The sequence below is a fragment of the Diprion similis genome, chromosome 10, assembly GCF_021155765.1.
Source record: "Diprion similis isolate iyDipSimi1 chromosome 10, iyDipSimi1.1, whole genome shotgun sequence".
NCBI classification, from domain to species: Eukaryota; Metazoa; Arthropoda; class Insecta; order Hymenoptera; family Diprionidae; genus Diprion; species Diprion similis.
Window position 1 is genome coordinate 9441962 of NC_060114.1, and position 19158 is coordinate 9461119.

The following is a 19158-nucleotide window of genomic DNA, read 5'->3' on the forward strand; positions in this document are numbered from 1 at the left end:
TGTGTAGGTGACGCGCGTAACTAGAGATAACATACATAGGTGTGACATGCGAATAACCGCGACTCAGATAACAATTTCCATGTCACGAAATTATATAAAAGAAACTTACAGACTTGTTGTAAAGCTTTTGCTACAGACAATGTTCTTTTTCGTTCTTTTAAACGTAAAATTATTCTATGATTTCTCATCTACGAATAAATTTGTGTATTTGTGTATCAAATCTTTCTATATACATATATACATACATATATGTGTATATATACTTTTTTTTTTATTAAGCCTCGTAATATTTACAATCTTAATCTTACGATAATGATAAATAAATTCCTATCACTAAAATAGGCGAAAAGAAGTTCATAAAAGACTGACAAGTTTAGTTGGAAGAAAAGTCTGCTGTAAAATACTCGCTAAATATTGTAAAAGTTACAATTTGTAATACACGGATATGAGGAAAATTGTAAGACGTTGGTATAATAATTTCAAGATTTACTTTATGAAAAGCATCGAATATCGAAGGGTTTAGAAAGGACCGTGAGATGCTACATTGTGAAATCGTGAAACCTTATCTCTGTTTATTTAAGTAGAGTCTGTTCGAAGGCAGTGTAGTACGGCTTTACTAAAAACTATTGAATCAACAATCAAGAATCACAGCTATCAAGATGCTTACCGCGAGAAGAAATAATTTTCAGCATCACTTTATAACTGTGATAATTGAAATGATACTTTATGTTTCTTTGAACTAAGATTAAGTAGAGTAATTAAAAAGTATTAGGTAATTAAAAGTAAATTAATTAAAAAGTAAAGCGTAAAATTACTAATAAACAAAAAGTTACTGATAAATGACTAACAAACTTTACTACTTTTCTACGGTGAGAAATCCTAAAAAAAAGCAAAACCATTTTGTTTCGAATAGAAAATGTTGAAAAATCAGTAATAAGCTAACGCGCTTTTCCCTCTGTAACCAAGTTCGAATAAGCTAGTACCGTATTCGAACTATTGATGGCAAAAGGAAATACTACTTCATTATGCAATAGATGTTGCACAGTTATAAGATTCGTACCTATAATAATCTCATAAGAAGAATTACCAATGCGGTAATATTTATAAAGAGATATAATCCTTACTAAGAGATTATGAATTTTTCTTATCTCGCCATTTAATACTCGGACGATATTTATCACTCGCTGTTAGAATATGGTAAATATTGATTATATAAATTCTGGTATCATCGTATCATTTACTGAAATTTCACTCACGCTCATCTTTTTTTTTTTCTCATCACTTATGAGTAATAATTTGAAATATTAAGATGATCTCCCAGCCTTGGGGAGAATGTATTTATGCCTGTGTATACATCCATTCAATTAATCTAACAAATTTGTGCTGCGTCACTGCGGGCTGGCTGTGACCTCACTCGTGTACGCGGTGTAGGATTTTCTCGTCTGTATAGAAGCATGTACGCACTTTATTTCCCAGTTATAACGATTTACCGCGGTAGCCTTAAAACTAGATGATAACGAGCAAACAACGTGACTGGCGCTTCTCCGTGTTAATCACGGACTCGACAAATATTACACACCCATAGACGATTATAAATGTTTCAATATTATGTGCAAGACGATGAAGAAAACGTGTGAAATGTCGCACACCTTTTTACTCTGCAAGTTTACTTTTCCTTGCTAAATCCGGACAAGAATCTAGCGGAAACGGTGAATTTTACAACGAACGTGATTTTCGAAAACATGCATTCAATAGTTGTGACAATACAGTATGCAACATGAATAATGTACATTGGCAAAAATTTCGGGTAATACCGCGGTCTCTTATGGGAATGAACAGTGGAGTTATTAAACTGATATTATATCAGATTTGCGATCGGATTGATTATTTCCCTTTTCTGTTATTACAGCGGTTCGTGCAACCTCGAATATATTTTTTGCTCTGTAAAAATTTGCGATAAGATAAAATACTTCGTATAATCATACACGGTTAGTTCGGCGTGTGCTAGTTACCCACAATTACCAGGTGCAGGTTACACAAAATCTCTCTTTCGTGTGCGAAAATTTGTTCCTCAAACGGGGATGAAATTTTTAATTCTCATATAGATTTTTGTGCATGTTGCAATCGTCATTGAGATCTCGCAGTAAAACCGGAGGTCGCAGCGTTAACGGAATCACAGTTTCAACGGCTTCGTTCAACAATTTGAAAAAAGGTAATTTGATCAGTCAAGAAAATGTCGCCCTTATTCTTAGATTATACGGAATAGCTGACGTGCTTTGAATTCCCGAGTGAGCTTAACGAAATTTCAAAGTAAACCGTATCTCGGCTTCGGCCATGATTCGGACAGAGGAGAAATATACGCATGTATCCTATCATAACTCGTATGTGATACGATATATCATGCAATAACGATGATTCATCCATACACCCAGGATTGTCCATTGCTTTGTGCAGAGATTTTCCAATCATGTTATACGCTTACTAGCGGTATATTGTAGAATTATATTCTGACAAGGACTTCCATCAAATATCTATCGTCGATCGTCGCTATCAAGGTAATTGCGCAATAGCATACATGGTAGCTATTCGATAACTCAAGTCGACCTACCAGATCTCGTCGCGGAGCATAAACGACGCATGAGTCCTCAGGAATTTGACTCTCGAACTGCAAGCGATATTTTTGAACACCGCGACGCTTCCGATCTTCCCAATATTATTTTACTTTGTTTACGTGCCGTTGAAAGCCCGCCGTTAAGTCCACGACTCAACATTCGCCACGAACTGAGCCCAAATTATTCCAATACACGAAAAATAAATGAAACTTATAGTGGAAAAACATACCGAACAAGCTTTCGTGGTATAATTATATCACTCACTAGCCTGCGAATATTTTCGAACACTTTTTGTGGCAAAACTATTATACACAACTGTGTGCTCTCACGGACTTTTTTTTTTAGAACTCATCGAAACCTTGAAAAGCCTCGCGTTAGTCAGTGCTCACATAAGTGTGTGATTTCGTTCCGAGGTATGGCTCCGAATTCTCGCATGAAGTGTTGCTGTTATTCTACGTCGGGGATTGTAATGACTTTGACGTGGTGCCATGAGGTTCAGTACATGCGAACGATATCTGTGACATTAACTATCGTCCGCCGTCGTCATATCCGCAGTCTACAGATTTTACATTATGCTCAGAATAGGTTAGGTCGGTTGATTATTAAGGCGGTATACTCACTGTAATACGGTTCTAATAAAAAGCAGGAAAAGAAGAAGAAGTTGACCTGAACCACCCAGTTAAGATATCTTCAAATTTAAGCTGGCCTGCATGCCGGCAACCTCACGAACAGTTTCTTGCTCCGAAAACCCCGGTGCACGCCCACTTGACGTAAGAATCAGAAACCGACTGTAGGTTTGGCCTCGACGGCGATGCTCTCTAAATCACCGGTAAAGAAAGAAGCGCCAAGTCATCGTTGCCTCGTGAAAAAAAAATCCCCGCGTCGGAAACTCAGTAAACGCGATAAGAAAATGGATTACCCTGGTTACGTGACAGCGTTTTTTGTTCGACCGCTTGTCGATGGCGAATCAAACTCCTGTTTTGAGTTCCTGCCGTTTTCTAAATTATTCCTTTTTTCTCTCTCCGTTTCACTCTTCTTTACCGATACACTCGACTGCGGATCTTCTACGACTAATCTCTCATAGATCGCGCTAAAGCTAATCCCTGCGCGCCAGCTGGCCACGGATTCGGAGGCCGCAAACTGTTTCAAACAGATGTTTCGATCGGGATCGAGTTATCGACACTTACGAATTGCCATATGATTGTTTCCCGCCAACAAAATACTCAACCACAATTATCTGATTGGCACGAATTGAGACCATAAAAGCTTACCCTTAAATTCAGCATTTTCACAAAAATTCCTAATCACAGGTGAACAGAATGTAATTTGGACGTGACAAGAGGACCTATGACCTAGAACTGAACTCTAATTACACTTTTGAGTTAGACAAGATCACTGAGGAATCGAAACAGCTCAAGCAGCGCACTAACAGTGAACATACGATTACTCGGTTATTTCTATTGTTTCACAAACTGTGGAAAGCGGTGTGAAGTGGGAAATTATCGGCCGGGGTCAGAGGCCGTGGACCGTGATTATCGTAAGTATGTTTATTGTTCAAACATTAGCGCTCGCAGTGGTTATAAAAGAAAGAAAAAAAAAACAATTTATGGCAACTGGTCAAGTTTTTACGGCTGAGATTGGGGTGAACATTCAAATGGCGTTTATGATCAATGAGTGAACATGCGCGATTTTTGTACTTTTCGAGTTTGAGTTATCGTGGTAAAACTAATAAAAACCGTTATTTTGAGACAAATTCTTGTAAATATACCGACATACTACGCCCGAACTTTAGACGCGCAATATATCCGTTAATTATTAATATGTTTTTTATAAGTACCATTGATTTTCATCGATAAAAATGTGAAAAACAACTTAAGAATGTATTAAATTTCTTATGTTCTTTCAATTGGACATAAACGTGAATCGAATTCTCACCCCATTTTCAGCTATCAAAGCCTTCCTAGTTCCCCTGAGCTCAAGTCGGCTAATTTTTCAATTGTCTTTGTGACAAAATGTTCGTAGAATATTGCACTTATAGGATAGGCCGATACAAAAAATTCTTTTTTGGAGATTTTAAGCCTTCCTAGTTCTTTTAACATTATTTTCTTCCTAAGCTGCTGCTGATCAGTTTGATATATTACGTTTGACGGCCAGAGCACATTTATGCGATATATTTACCGTTGACGAACGATTCAATTATGCCGCCCGAAACCGGAAGTAGACGCTAGTAGCGCCTCAACGGTAATAAGGCGGCGCATAATTACGGGGAGTTGCCTATGGTCCGGAGGCGAAACAGTGATCTGCAATTATTACCAACTAGCTGACCGGTCTCGGCTTCGCACGGATAGACAAATCTTAGTTGAATGTCCATTATTTTCACGTATATCCAACCATTTGGTTAGCGCACGCCGATAAAGCAGCCAAGCTGTGCTTTTTCTTCTGACTTAATTTACAAATATTGAGAATTCAAACTAAAAACTTATTCTCATCAAAATGAATTACATCTTACATTACACTGGGATGGTTTAGCTTTTTGTTAGTGAAAGAATATTCAAAATCGGTCTAGTAATTCCAGAGATTACCCCTTACATACGTACAACCGTGGCGGATTCCGTCCCACTGAAATTGAACCGAAGTTGCACTGAGATTTCACTTCGATTACACTTAAACTTCACGGTGTAGTTAAAAAATTTTACATTGTACTTTCACTGTAGTGCATTAAGGGGACTTGAAACTAATGAATTCGAGGTCATTTTCAAAGGAACGCAGTTGATAGGAGAATAAATTTGATTTATTGTAGTTTCAACCTAGTTTAGGGTCATCTTTGGGGATTATTTCCCTGGTTAAACAAATATCCTAACTATATTACGAATAGCGGTTCAGCCCTGGAGAGGTGCCGTCGCGTTTTTGTTGCTACATCACATTGTGCATGACTGCAATGCCATCTTTCATCAGAAATAATTGGGGTTTTGCATGAATAAGGTAAACAGTTAGGCACTTCTCCAGGGCTGAACCGCTCTTCGTAATGTAGTTAGAATATTTGTTTAACCAGAGAAATAATCCCTAAAGATGACCCTAAATTAGGGTGAAACTACAATAAATAAAATTTATTCTGCTATCAATACTGTGTTCCTTTGAAAATGACCTCGAATTTATTACCTTAAGGTATATACGTCGCCTTAAAAGCTTAGCAATATCACACTGAAAAATCGCTGAAGGAAGAATTTGCTTTGTAAAATAAAAATATGTGTTTACTTTTAATTACTCCTTATTGATAATTTAAACTAAAATTTAAAAATGAAAAACGGCGATACTTCGACTCGGGCCGCCAGCGTGCCAGTCCTTACCCACTGCACCACGCTCGCTTGCTTGCCAAGTTACAAATGACAACGGTACATCCAGTGTGAAAGGGAGTCTCCCGAAAATTTTCTCCGAAGCTAGGGCTTATTGAACAAAATAGCGTTAGCCTAGTACTCAGAAAGAGTCCCTCTTCAATATACCTGAGACCCACCAAACCTCTTGTTAGTCAAATTTGTAATTATTGGACTTATAATTTGGAAATCGCCAGTAGATGAAATAAGTAATATTATGCAATGGTGGTACCAGAGTGGATTTTTCGAGTATAATTTTTGTAAAACCGCAGGGGTCAAATTTCACATTTACACCAAAGAATGGAGTGGAATTACTAGAATATTACTCTGATATCACTGATTTTATGGTCCACCAAAAATCACTCTAATAACACGTTGGGACCAAATCCGCCAAGAATACAGTTTTACCTCTTTATAATATTAGTATAGATAAGACGCTGTGCATTGAGATCGGTAACGGACACGGTGTAAGATAAGAGGTGGTCCGATTTGCGCTGGACTTTGTGATTATTTTACTAATGTAAAGTTCACCAGTCGAATCCAAGTGTCGCATGCGCCGGAAAGCCACCGCAAGCGAAAATTTAAACTGTCTTTCGGAACATTTTGTATCCACGCAAAAATTAACGTCATCGTACAATCTGTCATGACCGCTTTCTAAATAAATTATGGTTTCTGGGAGCGCCCAACAACGATACTGATGTTTCCGAATGTCGAAACTCGTGCTGGCAGTCGGATACACAGTAGCATTTTCTCATTTTATTATATTATAACAACGAGACAATCGAGAATTACACCTGGAAAAATAAACAGGTTCGTGAGCAGAAACCAAGTGATCAAACAGCTATAAAATAAAGATACAGGAAAAACGCGTTTTCGTAACCACTTATTCTTACACTGTGCGAAGCATTCAGTAAAGCGACGCTATTATTGTTTGGACGCCTTTTCGTCTCGTTCAGCGTAGATCATATTTGGCTGTGAGGCCAACGGAAGCCACCTTGAAAATGTACGACGCTATCAACGCTGAACCGTTGAACTGAGCATATACCATGTGAATATTTCCACACTTTAAAATGTGCGCCAAATGATCTCGCATGCGATTGGTTTAAAATTCAAGATGGCTCTCTAGGTGCGGGGCACGCGATTGCGTGGTGGCGTAATTAGTTTTTAATGATGGCTGCGCAAGAACACACATGTCATCGACACATTGTATCTGTGTATTTCGAAACGTGTACTAAGTAGCTGCATTTGGTATTTACATCTGATTCCTCGATCACCTCTAGCGAGTCGCAAGGAGAGAGAAAAAACATCGCGTTTCGAGGTAATCGAGGGATCAGATGTAAACACCGAACGCACTAGATAATGGTCAAATGACAGTCAACACCAGTAGTTCACTATTTTTTTGGGATGAAAACTGTTTCGAGAAACCGAGTTTCCTTTCTAGGCGTATCTTATGTGCCAATGAATAGCGACTAATGCTAGCGACGCAAGTGTCAGGAAAAACAAACGATACGTTGGTCATAGACTTATCAAATTTCCACAGAAAGAGAGCTTGTTTCAGTTTTGATTCTAAAAAAATAGCGAGCCACTGTAAGCGGCGCGGGAGATATATCATATCGGAATGGGCGTTCCGAAGTGAAAGAATAGAATATATGTCGAATTGCTTCACCGGTATCAGTGTCCAGATTGTGGAGATTTTTTAACATTGGAAACGTTAGCGTATTTTGGACTTCAACCTTCTTATACATATTTTGTCAAAAAACCGAGAAGTACAATGAGATAACCGTTTTTAAGAATCGGATGTAAATTATCATTTCCGTTACGTCTGTTCCGAAATGACGAATCGCGCCTATTCATTCAGATAATTCATTCTAGTTATGGAACGACCTTTCCGAAATGTCGCACGTGTTAGCACACATTTCGGAATAGGTCCCTCATTTTTTCCCATTATGAGACTAGCAGTCTTTATAGATCTTCGAAGCCTCCTCAATATAAAAAAAAAAAATTGTAATTCGGAGCTTTGACCTTGACGCAAATGATACGTTATACATAACGCGTTATAGCGTGTAAAATGGCTCGTATACATTCCATTCTCATAGAGGAACCCATGTCATAAAATTAGGTTTGAGCACGCGGGAGAAAAAAAATAAGTATACGGATCTTTCGGACCTCGTCGCAATCCCTCAGGTCCATCGCCTCTCCGACGATCGGACGACAGTTCAGTTTCAGCGCGATCACAGTGCGGAACTGCTCGGTGATCAATCGACATCGGACCGTCGACCTCGTGGTTGTTCTCGTCACTACGCGGCAAACAGATGTATAACCCTATAGCCTATAGTATACTTATATTATACAGTGAATACCCTGTGTTCAGGATCGACGAGCCGGCAGCCGCAGAGCGTGGGATTCGAGCGTTATAGATAGTTACATCACAGCCGTGCAACCTAGTGCTAACTTTCTCACTTATCCTCTGTACACCTAGGTATGTAGAAATACACCCATTACTTATCGCTGCGTCGGATTCGAGCACCCTGATAAATCCCGCTCTGCTCTTCGTTAGAGTAGATCTTACCGCGTTGACGTGGAAGTATGAATGTATGTATGTATGTACATCCATGACACGTATTCCAATGCGTAAGAATACACATTGCGGGTATTCGCGTGAACAATATCTGATCAGCTTAGCATTCTCGCCTTTAAATCCTAGCCTGCAATATAATTGACAGTTGATTTTGATGAGCACCTTTCAACGCGATATGTCTTCCTCGGTATCGATATACTAGTTCGTGTTTGTGCGTCTATTTGCGATAATTAGCGTGAAAAATTAATGTATGAATGTATGAATGTATGTATGTACGTACGTACGTGTTGGTGCATTGATTATACTTAATTAATTTCGTTACTGTACTCTTATCGTATAGATAGATAAAGTTGTCGTCGGGATTGTACCCGCTGTCGTCGAGTACGACTTAAGTTACATTACATTTACGATTACTTTTATGAAGGTAAAGCAAATTGTTATGGTTGTATATTGTTATCATAGTAACACGCTCAGCGCTACTCGTGCGTCTATACAATTTACGTGACAGTTAAACGCGGGCACGCGTTAAAGTAGTTGAGTAGTCGTAGCGGCTCGATTGAATTACGTATATTGAATCGCAACTCTCGCGTTTGAATATATAATCATGCAGTTTGCACACACGGATCTGAGTTGATATTGATATTGGCACCGCGTGGAGGTGTATGTACTTCTGTTCGTTTAATCGATCACATTCAATGATGGTTTAAAAATAGACTACTGTATCGTATACTTTTCTGTTAGATTAATTTATTTTTATATACTTTTTTCACTATACATCAGGGGTAACAGGCGAAATGCGAGCCTCTCGAATGTCGCACGTCGCGTGCCGAGTGGAAATTTTACAGCCTCGATATGTCCTTGTCATTCTAGACTAACGATAAATTGTTTGACGACGAATTCTTGAACCTGAAATCAGCGTAAAGATGTATAAATACACGAAACGAAACACATCACCCCTCCCCCATTCCTCTTTGATACCTTTATTGCAGCGTATTCTTACATCACGCTACGTATTATCGTAAATTGAGGGCGCAATTATCGCGTCACGCCTCAGCTTCACCGGCATCAAAAGCTCGGAATATGTATAAGTATAGTTTTCTGACAGTCAAACAGATTGTCTGTTCGATTGAGGAAGTGACTCGATATATTATTTGACGGAGTTCGAGTATACGTAGAAAGATTATGGCGCTTGTGATTTTATATTTATTTACTTTGCTCATTCCGTAAACAGTAAAATGCGGCTGGAGTAACCTGTCGAATTCTACTTTCAGGTACACGAGGTACATACACTACATACGTGACGTCTTGAAACAGGTAGCAATGACTTGCAATTGTTTCGTCATTGGCAAATGATACACTGTCGAGTAATAGCTCCGTAACGAAGGTCGGCACCGTTTCTCAAATTGTATTTCAGCGTCCGTTACTAATAGTATAATGGTTACTGAACGGTGCGAATGAGTGTATGTATATAGTATGTATATGTGCACATAAGCAGAGTCGCGTGCATGTGGAATTTTGGCCTTGACAGGTTAGGTTAAACAGAGATTCAGTTAATGTTATTCCTCTCGTTTTCGGATCGTTCCGCACATGTCAACAGTTATTTATCCCCACTAATGCACGCTGGCCGATATAACTCTGCTTCAGAATTAACCTGGTCGCGTCGCTTCGCTACAATTTTTTCTTATCGTTCGTATGTCCTGCTACATTCTTGAATTCAATTACTCACCGCGTCCGCGTACTTTGTTCATTTTAATGATGCCTATACATCTGCAAACAATGATCGATCAGTTGGCCTTGTCAGCTGGGAGCTATCCGTCCAGTCTTTACCAGTTTTTGATTAATTAACTCTGGTGAGCGGCGATCATTGAAAGGTTAATCCCATAATGTGTCCTAGTCCCATATTTTAATTACTTCCTGCCTACATCTACACAAAAAGGTACCGCGAGTCGTTGTGGCTCTAATGGAAAATATTATGTCAACAGGGAAACTTGCAGGTGTCAAATACATTACATTGTATCTCGAAACGAGTTGAAGACTGAAAGAGGAATGACTCGAAATTGTCTCACCATTGTCCGGGGAGATCGACATATTTCAATTGGGATGCTGGTTGGTATTATTGCTTTCTTAACAAGCTTTGATTAAATGTTATTGTAATGCTGATTGTTCACCCAAGTCGGAACACTGTATGAAGAATGTCGCAAGTCAATACACATATCAATTATCAAAAACAAGATTGGGGCCCTTCTGTTTAGTTGAGCTTGTCGAGTTTGCTTCTTCGTTATAGCAATTACTTAAAATGAATGCAAGTCATCGTTGCTTGAACAATGTACCTGCTACGTAAGAGCTCCTTTTTTGTCGTATACCCGGTTGTTTAAAACCTGCTTGCTCATGTCTGCGAATCTAGGCATTACTTGAAACTATTTTTCTCAGCCTGGCACCAGCGTGGTACATCTAATTTTATTCGGATAACATTGCGTGTGCTTGTAAAGTTTCCATTGCTTGGGGAACTTGTATTTTTTTGCTTTGCTCGGATTTTGAATCATATTACTTATTGTTTTGCTATAGAATTCATGCGCCTTTAAGACTTTTTCCAATACATCTAAGGCATGCCAGCAGACGCCAGATTTCATTGAACAAAAGAAGTGCTTCTGTGATTGCCAAGAATCCGAGCAAACAAGAAGTGAAACATTTGAGATAACACTTGTTGTTATAAATGTACTTGCCGTCATACTGATTCTATTACAGCTCTGAGACTTCGAGGAACATCAACGGTGATAGTCAAGCTGAGAAACTTCAAATAAATTTTCTCTTTAAACTTATTCTTTAAACAGTACAGTCGATCAAGAGTAACGCTCTTGTATAAATTCTGTACACTTTGGGTGGTTGTTGGAAATATTTATCAACCAGCTGAAGAAATATCCGTGTTTACTGAGACGTACGAAAGTGGTTCGAAGTGGTTCATACAATAACTATAAAGTGTTTCGTTTTGTATAATGAAGCTTAATTAATGAACATACGATAAACGAAGAACTGACAATAGAAATCAATATTGTTAAAATTAATTTCCTTTTGTGCAAGAATAATTTTACTGATAAATTATTTTTGTCCCATTACCTGCACATGTATAATATCTTCAACGTATTATACTTGTGGTAATTTGTTTATACAAACACTGAGTGGGAATGCTACAATTGAGACATGGACGCAAGTAAAGCAAGGAGCACACCTAATCCTCGAAAAAAGGCGAATATTATTTCTGTACTAACATGGTGGTGAGTTATATCTGACATTTTCAATTTCTCTACACCTGAAACAAACCCAATGTTGAATCCATGGTGATCAGTCACAGCTGTAGGATTGTTCGATTAGCTGTTGAAATAGCCACTTGTAGTTCTTGTTTGTATACAGCTTTCGTGTAAAACACCCAAAAGTGTGCGGAGTTGGGCATTAAATATATTCATAAGGCAAACAACGCCTGTCAATAGAATTTCGAATCAAGCTCAACTTAGGAATCATGCTTTTTTGTTAGCTGTGAAAGTTCGTCAGCATTTCATTAAGAATTCCCAAATCTTGGGTAAACTCTGTCTGAACGATTTTTCCTTTTCTTTTATCCTCTACACTCTAGGTGGACAATAGAATTGTTCAAGAAGGGGTACAGAAAAGTTTTGATTGCCGATGACTTACACGATCCTTTATCAGAGGATAGGTCAACGGCTTTGGGCGACAGGCTAGAAAAGTAAGTGTGCCAAGCCATTCACAAATTCTTAGTACTGAGAGTCACAGACTGTCTACTTGTACAGTTTAAATTAGATGATTTTACATTTCGTTTTAACTAATAATTTATCTGTCCTTTTTCTCAGACAATGGAACTACGAATTGAAGACTGCCAGGAAATGCGGAAGACAGCCGAGCCTTCTCAAAACTATTTTCCTGACCTTCCGCTGGGAGTATTTTATGCTTGGTTTGATGCAAGTTCTGAACGAATTTGTCATACGGTAAGGAGTTGAAGAAAAAATTACTTACTCATTGTTTGTCTGGATTTCAGATACCTATGGTAGTCACAGGTCGTTATCTGTATTGAAATATGACTTTTCTTGTCAACAGACTGGGTACGCCAATATTACTGGGAGGTTTGCTCAGCTATTTTAAGAAAAACACAAATGTCACGATTGAAGAAGCACTCTACTATGCAGGCGGTATTGCTCTTGCGTCGGCGGTCAACGTAATCACTTTGAATCAAGCAATATTTGGTGCTTTTCACATCGGCGGTAGAATCAGAGTAGCCGTCTGCTCTCTTGTGTACCGAAAGGTCAGTTTTTTTTTTCGTGTAATTGAAAGATGGTGAAAGGATTGATAAATCGCCAGTAAATATATTCCGGAATTTTGTTCCAGGCATTAAATCTCAGCATGACAGCCCTTGGAGAAACAGCACCTGGAAAAGTCGTAAATTTAGTCGCCAATGATGTCAACCGATTCGATGTAGTTTCTGTTTTCTTGCATTATTTGTGGTCTGCCCCTATTTCTACTCTGATCATTACCTACTTTTTGTACAACAAAGCTGGATGGGCAGGGATTATTGGTATAGCTGCAGTATTCATCGTTGTTCCTCTACAATGTGAGTTAAAGTGGTTATTTTTTTCATTCCCATCGCAAAATGATTCCCCTGACTAATTGACGATTGTTACCAGCATACCTGGGAAAACTTTCTTCGAAATACAGACTTCAAACAGCGCTGAAGACGGACGAACGAGTTCAGTTGATGGATGAGATCGTATCTGGGGTTCAGGTGATAAAAATGTATGCCTGGGAAAAGCCGTTTTGCGCACTAATAGAATTGGCGAGAAAGCTTGAATTGCGAGTTGTCACCAAAACTTCGTATATTCGTGGAATCTACATGTCGTTCAATCTTTTCACCACGAGAATGGCACTGTGGGGCACCATGATTGCAATGGTCTTTTTTGACCAGGAGCTGACCGCAGACACAATTTTCGTTATTTCCGCTTATTTCAACATCCTGGCCCAGACAATGTCCAGCATGTTTGTCCGAGGCGTCGCTGAGACGGCCGAATGTATGGTAGCCGTGCGACGACTTCAGTACTTCCTGATGTACGACGAGTTTCAAAAAGTTATCGGGCACACTAAACACTCGTCGGAAAACAACATCAATCGCGGATCTATGCAGAGCATAAATCAGGTTCCAAAATCTGATCTTCCGTACATTGACGACGAATTGATCGATAAAAATGCGGTTCCTGACGATTATTCTAGAGAAAAATCAAACGGAGTGGCAATACTTGCCAGCGACCTGCTGAAGGATACCGTCGATCTTGTCAATGGTTAGTAACTGTTTACCATTCAAGTATATTGTTTTAAATGTTAATAGTTTCATTTGCAAAACATGCACATTGTCATTGCCTATTCGAGTTTGTTCTCATTTCATACCTATGGTCCTGAATTCTATATCAAGTTTCGATTAAACAGAAAAGTCGAAGAACATGACGGACAACAAGATAGCATTGAACAAGGAACAGTGGGCAATAAAGTTGACCAATGTTACCGCAAAGTGGGAACCCTATAATCCTGAGAAGACATTGGACAGTGTCAACCTGCAGTTTGGCAAAGGGAAACTGTACGCCGTGATCGGAATGGTGGGAGCTGGCAAAAGTTCGCTGCTATCGGTCTTGTTGGGTGAGTTACCTCTCTCAGAGACCAAGGAGTTCGGTGACGTCGAAGTCAAAGGTGGCCTGAGCTATGCCGGGCAAGACGCCTGGGTATTTGGTGCTACAGTTCGCCAAAATATCATCTTTGGTCAACCGTACGAACGTCAGCGTTATCACAGAGTGACAAAGGCCTGCGCCCTCCTCAGTGATTTCGAACAGTTTCCCCAGGGTGATTTAACCATTGTCGGGGACCGTGGTAGTTCTCTTTCGGGTGGGCAACGGGCAAGAATCAACTTGGCCAGAGCCGTTTACAGGCAGGCTGATATTTACCTGCTCGATGATCCACTGAGCGCGGTATACTCACTGATTTCGTTAATATTCGTATCCTTCTTCTATGTTGAATCAAATTTGACGATTTATTTTGTCTCTGTTATTTCCGAATTTCAGGTAGACGCGCACGTGGGTAAGCATCTTTTCGAGGAGTGTATTCAACGCTACCTCGCAGGTAAGACAAGGATACTTGTAACGCACCAGCTGCAGTACTTGCAGGGGGTTGATGCTATCATCTTGTTGAATCAGGGAAGAGCAGAAACATTTTCTAACTATCAGGAATTATTGGCATCATACCCTGACTATGAAGCACTTGTCGGTACGATGGGTGAGGGGGATGCAAGTGCCAGCGAACGAGGCTTACCTAACGAAAAGGGTATGCGTCGTCAGTATTCTAGCACGAGTCATCGAGTAAGTTCAATTATTTCTCGATTGGTTGGAGAAATATCAAAATTAAACCTTTAGTAACAGAGGTTTGTGTCCTAGGCTTGACTTAAGCTCGTTATTTTAAAAAATTTAGAGCCAAACACCTGACGCCAGCGGCAGCATTGACACAGATATGGAAGATGAGGATGAGGAGAACGAAGGCCTAGACACGGTAGAGGGAACCTCTCGTGGCACCATTCAAGGCTCCGTTTTTCTCAAATACTTCCAGGCTGGTGGTAGTCTGTTCATCGCTTTCACTGTCGCGGTGCTGTTTATTGCCACTCAAGTTGCAGCCAGTCTCAATGACATGTTCGTTTCCTACTGGTGAGTCACAAATTTGCCACCATGATTGGTTCCTAATAATTTCTTTAATTCGCTTGGCAATTTGGTAATGTATGTGTTGTGCACAAAAATAATTTCACAGGAAATTTTAAAAGTATGTTTACATGGCCATTTCTCTACAGGGTCGATAAGGAAGAATCTCGTGGAAAGATCTTAGTCTCTTTTGAAGAAAGCCTAAATGGTCCCGCTGAAGGGAAGAACGTCTCTTCGAATTTACTTCAGGAGACAAGAGAGACGCAGTTCTTGTTGTCGACGGAAACGTACATGTACATATACACGGGGATATTGGTTGCCTTGTTTGTGACAGCAATTGCTAGGTCTATGCTCTTCTACAAGTTGTGCATGTGGAGCAGTCAATCTCTTCATGATCGAATGTTCGGGAGCTTGATAAGAACGAGTATGCGGTTCTTCGATACAAATCCCAGCGGCCGGATCCTTAATCGCTTCTCAAAGGATATGGGGGCTATAGACGAGCTACTGCCTAAAGCGCTTCTGGATGCTGGTCAGGTCATAATGTTGATGATTGGTTCGCTGATCGTTGCTTGTACTGTTAACCCCATGTTCCTTATTCCGGTGGTCGTCATGGGTGCTATTTTCGCCTGGATACGCAAGGTTTACTTAAGAACCAGTAAAAACGTAAAACGACTAGAAGGAATCAGTGAGTCATCAATCCTCAGATCTGAGTTTGCCTACAGTTTCATCCCATGATGCTTACAATCTCGTTATTTTCAGCACGATCTCCGGTATTCACTCATCTGAATGCAACTCTTAATGGCCTGAGTACAATCAGGGCTTACGGGGCGCAAGATATACTTAAATACGAGTTTGACAAACACCAAGATCTACACACTTCCTCGTGGTACATGTTCATCACGACCAGTACGGCTTTCGGCTTCTCACTTGACTTCTTCTGCCTGATTTTCATAACTCTGGTTACGTTCAGCTTCATACTTATCAAAGGCAGTGCGTATTTTCTATTTTTAATCTGTTATTACAAGGTGGCGACCAACCAGGAAAACCGGGAAGAGTCAGGGAATTTTATTCAAGCAAAATTATCGCCACCTTGTTACATGAACATCAGTCGATGGGTAAAAAAGAAATACGCTAAAAAACTTATTAATCTTGTTTGCAGATTTTTCGGGTAGTGAGGTTGGTTTGGCGATAACACAGGCAATGGCGCTAACTGGAGTCATTCAGTGGGGAATGCGTCAGAGTGCAGAAGTGGCCAATCAGCTGATGTCCGTTGAGAGGGTAATTGAATACACTCAGCTACCACCAGAGCCCAATCTGAGGGACAAGGGTATCATCAAAAAAAGTAAAGCAAAATCAACGTCACAACCGCCACCCCCGCCACCCCAGGATTGGCCGAGTCACGGCTGCGTCCGACTCACCGATGTATATATGCGATACGTTGAGGACGAGGCGCCAGTGCTCAAAGGACTGAATCTCGTTATTCGCCCTGGTGAAAAGGTTAGCACACATTTGCCGCGTTCCAGTTAGGGTATATTTCAGTGCTTCATATTGACGATTTTTCGAAATCCATCTCACGTTCTTACAGGTCGGTATAGTCGGGCGAACTGGAGCAGGCAAGTCCTCGTTGATATCTGCATTATTCCGGCTGGCAAAGATAGAAGGATCCATGCAAATAGATGACATAGACACCGGATCCATCTGCCTGGAGGATTTGCGTGCACGGATATCCATCATTCCTCAGGACCCAGTTTTGTTTTCAGGAACACTGCGGCGAAATCTTGATCCATTTGAAGAGTTTCCAGATCGACTGTTGTGGGAGGCTTTGGACGAGGTTCGTTAACTTTGTTTTTGCGCTTTTTCATAATTCTTTATATGCCAAATCTTGGTCTACGTCGACATCCCGCAAATGTTTCATCCCCTCCACACTTGAACGTATAGGTGGAGCTCAAGGAGGCTATAACGACTGGCGCTAACGGGCTTGACTCCCGGGTCTTGAAGGGAGGCAGCAACTACAGCGTCGGTCAGCGGCAGCTGGTCTGCCTGGCTAGGGCAATACTGCGGAACAATCGAATACTTATGTTAGACGAGGCCACTGCCAACGTCGACCCACACACCGACGCCCTCATCCAACGCACCATAAGAACTAAATTCGCGTCTTGTACGGTACTCACTGTCGCTCATCGCTTAAACACCATCATGGACAGCGACAAGGTCCTTCTGATGGACCGTGGACGAATGGCGGTGAGCTTTTGTGAAATTATCGTTGTTCTGATCTAACAAGGACCGTCCCCCTCCCTCCATCACTTCTCATTGACCTCCAGCACAATTTGAAACACGATTTATGCTTTTGCAGGAATACGACCATCCATATTTACTCCTGCAGAACGAATACGGACACTTCAGCTCCATGGTGAAGGAAACCGGTCGCGCAATGTACGAGCAGCTAGCCAAGATTGCCGAACAGTCCTACAAAGCTAAGTAATTAATCTAACAATTGGTAGGGTTTCATTTTTAATTGTAGTTATGATATTACCTGGCGGAATGAGAAAAGGTATGTTTGTTCATGAGTGAACATACCACGAAAGTAGTTAGAATTCCGGATATCCAATATAGTTCAAATATTCGTGCTTTATGAAATATACTTTTTATCAAATTTTGAATTTGGTTCACAGGTTTTCTCAACAAGATCTTAATCATTTCTCAATTCAGGTATCTTTAAACAAATTATCGCACTCATTGATCTGCAACGGTGTAGTTTAGTTTTATTTTATTTTTTCATCTATCCATCCATGTATAGCTTTTGCAACATTTACGTCTATCACTGACGTCAAAAAGGTGACGGAATATGTAGTGGCTGTAAAGATTCCAAAGGGAAAATAGTGATGATTATAGCGTTGCAAATGGTACCTGTACCTACGGGGTAGTTAATGTGGATATCTGATTGTTAGGAGTTCATTTTTACGAATATATTTGCACGTGCTGGTCAGTTGCAATATGGTTATCAGAACGGTTACTAGAGCGAAAGATGATGTAACTATGAATCGATCGTCTCGCACAGCTGTAGATGAATGGTAGTTGGGTGATAGGCAAGTCTGTACATTACGTAAGCAGGCATATTTTATAGTGATGGACACTAAAAAAAAAATTTCTCAAATAATTGTCGTAATATCGATTTCGGGTAATTCGAACCATCGTGCCTTTGTTACTTGTTAAATAATCTGTGGCTGTCATTAATTTACCCGGCTGTATTACCGACTGCGGTACATATTTTCTTATTACGATCTTGTGTGATGTACTTGTAGTTACTATTACCATTGTACGTACTTTAATAATGTATTTTTTACTCATTATATAATATTAGTATTCATCCAGCAGTTACTGATCCCTAATCCTGGTAACTGTTGTGAAACTTCCATGTATAGGAAAAACAAACATGTCTAACATTGTTCAATATAATGAATTACGGCTCTGTGTACAGTGATCCGAAAAACTTCTCAAAGGGTATGAACCCTTAGCGCTCCACATACACTTAAAAGAAAGACTTGTCAACTGGATCACTGTATGTACTTATAATTAGTGATTGACTACTGCCGCTGTATAATTGTATGTATGTACATTATTACCCATTTAAATTATTTATATAATATTATATATATCATATGTATACACACATATATATATTATATGCATCTTATACGTTATTGTACATTACTGAAACGTTGAAATAGTAATTGGTCACATCTCCTCAAATTTTATTCGGCGTAATGAACGTTTTTAATGAAACCATACAATATTCTGCTGAAATACGTACGGGTTTCGGACAGGACGCGGGAGGTGAAAACTCACCTTATCAGGTCGCGCGTTTA

General features: G+C 39.9%; 2 protein-coding genes across 7 annotated transcripts in view; one reads left to right on the forward strand and one right to left on the reverse strand.

The window, feature by feature from the left end:
* LOC124411950 (probable multidrug resistance-associated protein lethal(2)03659) overlaps positions 1-4012 on the reverse strand; it is a 25382-nt gene extending 21370 nt beyond the window's left edge. Inside the window, exon 1 of one of the 2 annotated variants that reach the window (XM_046891514.1) lies at positions 3884-4012. In XM_046891514.1, coding sequence (XP_046747470.1) covers positions 3884-3898 — 15 coding nt within the window. In that variant the 5' untranslated portion in view covers positions 3899-4012. Of the gene's footprint in view, positions 1-3232; positions 3521-3883 lie in introns of those variants that run through there. The other variant, XM_046891515.1, reaches the window with a different exon arrangement.
* A 6617-nt stretch (positions 4013-10629) lies between these two features.
* Positions 10630-18821, forward strand: LOC124411190 (ATP-binding cassette sub-family C member 4-like). 5 transcript variants are annotated; one of them, XM_046890162.1, is made up of 16 exons: positions 10630-10667; positions 11753-11833; positions 12187-12297; positions 12422-12556; positions 12666-12870; positions 12954-13176; positions 13250-13897; positions 14043-14575; positions 14669-14962; positions 15072-15301; positions 15442-15977; positions 16052-16282; positions 16452-16789; positions 16878-17123; positions 17231-17533; positions 17646-18821. In XM_046890162.1, the coding sequence occupies exons 2-16, from the start codon at positions 11760-11762 to the stop codon at positions 17772-17774; spliced, it is 4236 nt and encodes a 1411-aa protein (XP_046746118.1). In that variant the 5' UTR covers positions 10630-10667; positions 11753-11759; the 3' UTR covers positions 17775-18821. The 5 variants fall into 5 exon arrangements, with proteins under 5 accessions (XP_046746118.1, XP_046746121.1, XP_046746120.1 ...); XM_046890161.1 differs by lacking the exon at positions 10630-10667 and having other exon boundaries at positions 10693-11833; XM_046890165.1 differs by lacking the exons at positions 10630-10667; positions 17646-18821 and having other exon boundaries at positions 10690-11833; positions 17053-17123; positions 17231-17394.
* The last annotated feature ends 337 nt before the right edge of the window (positions 18822-19158 follow it).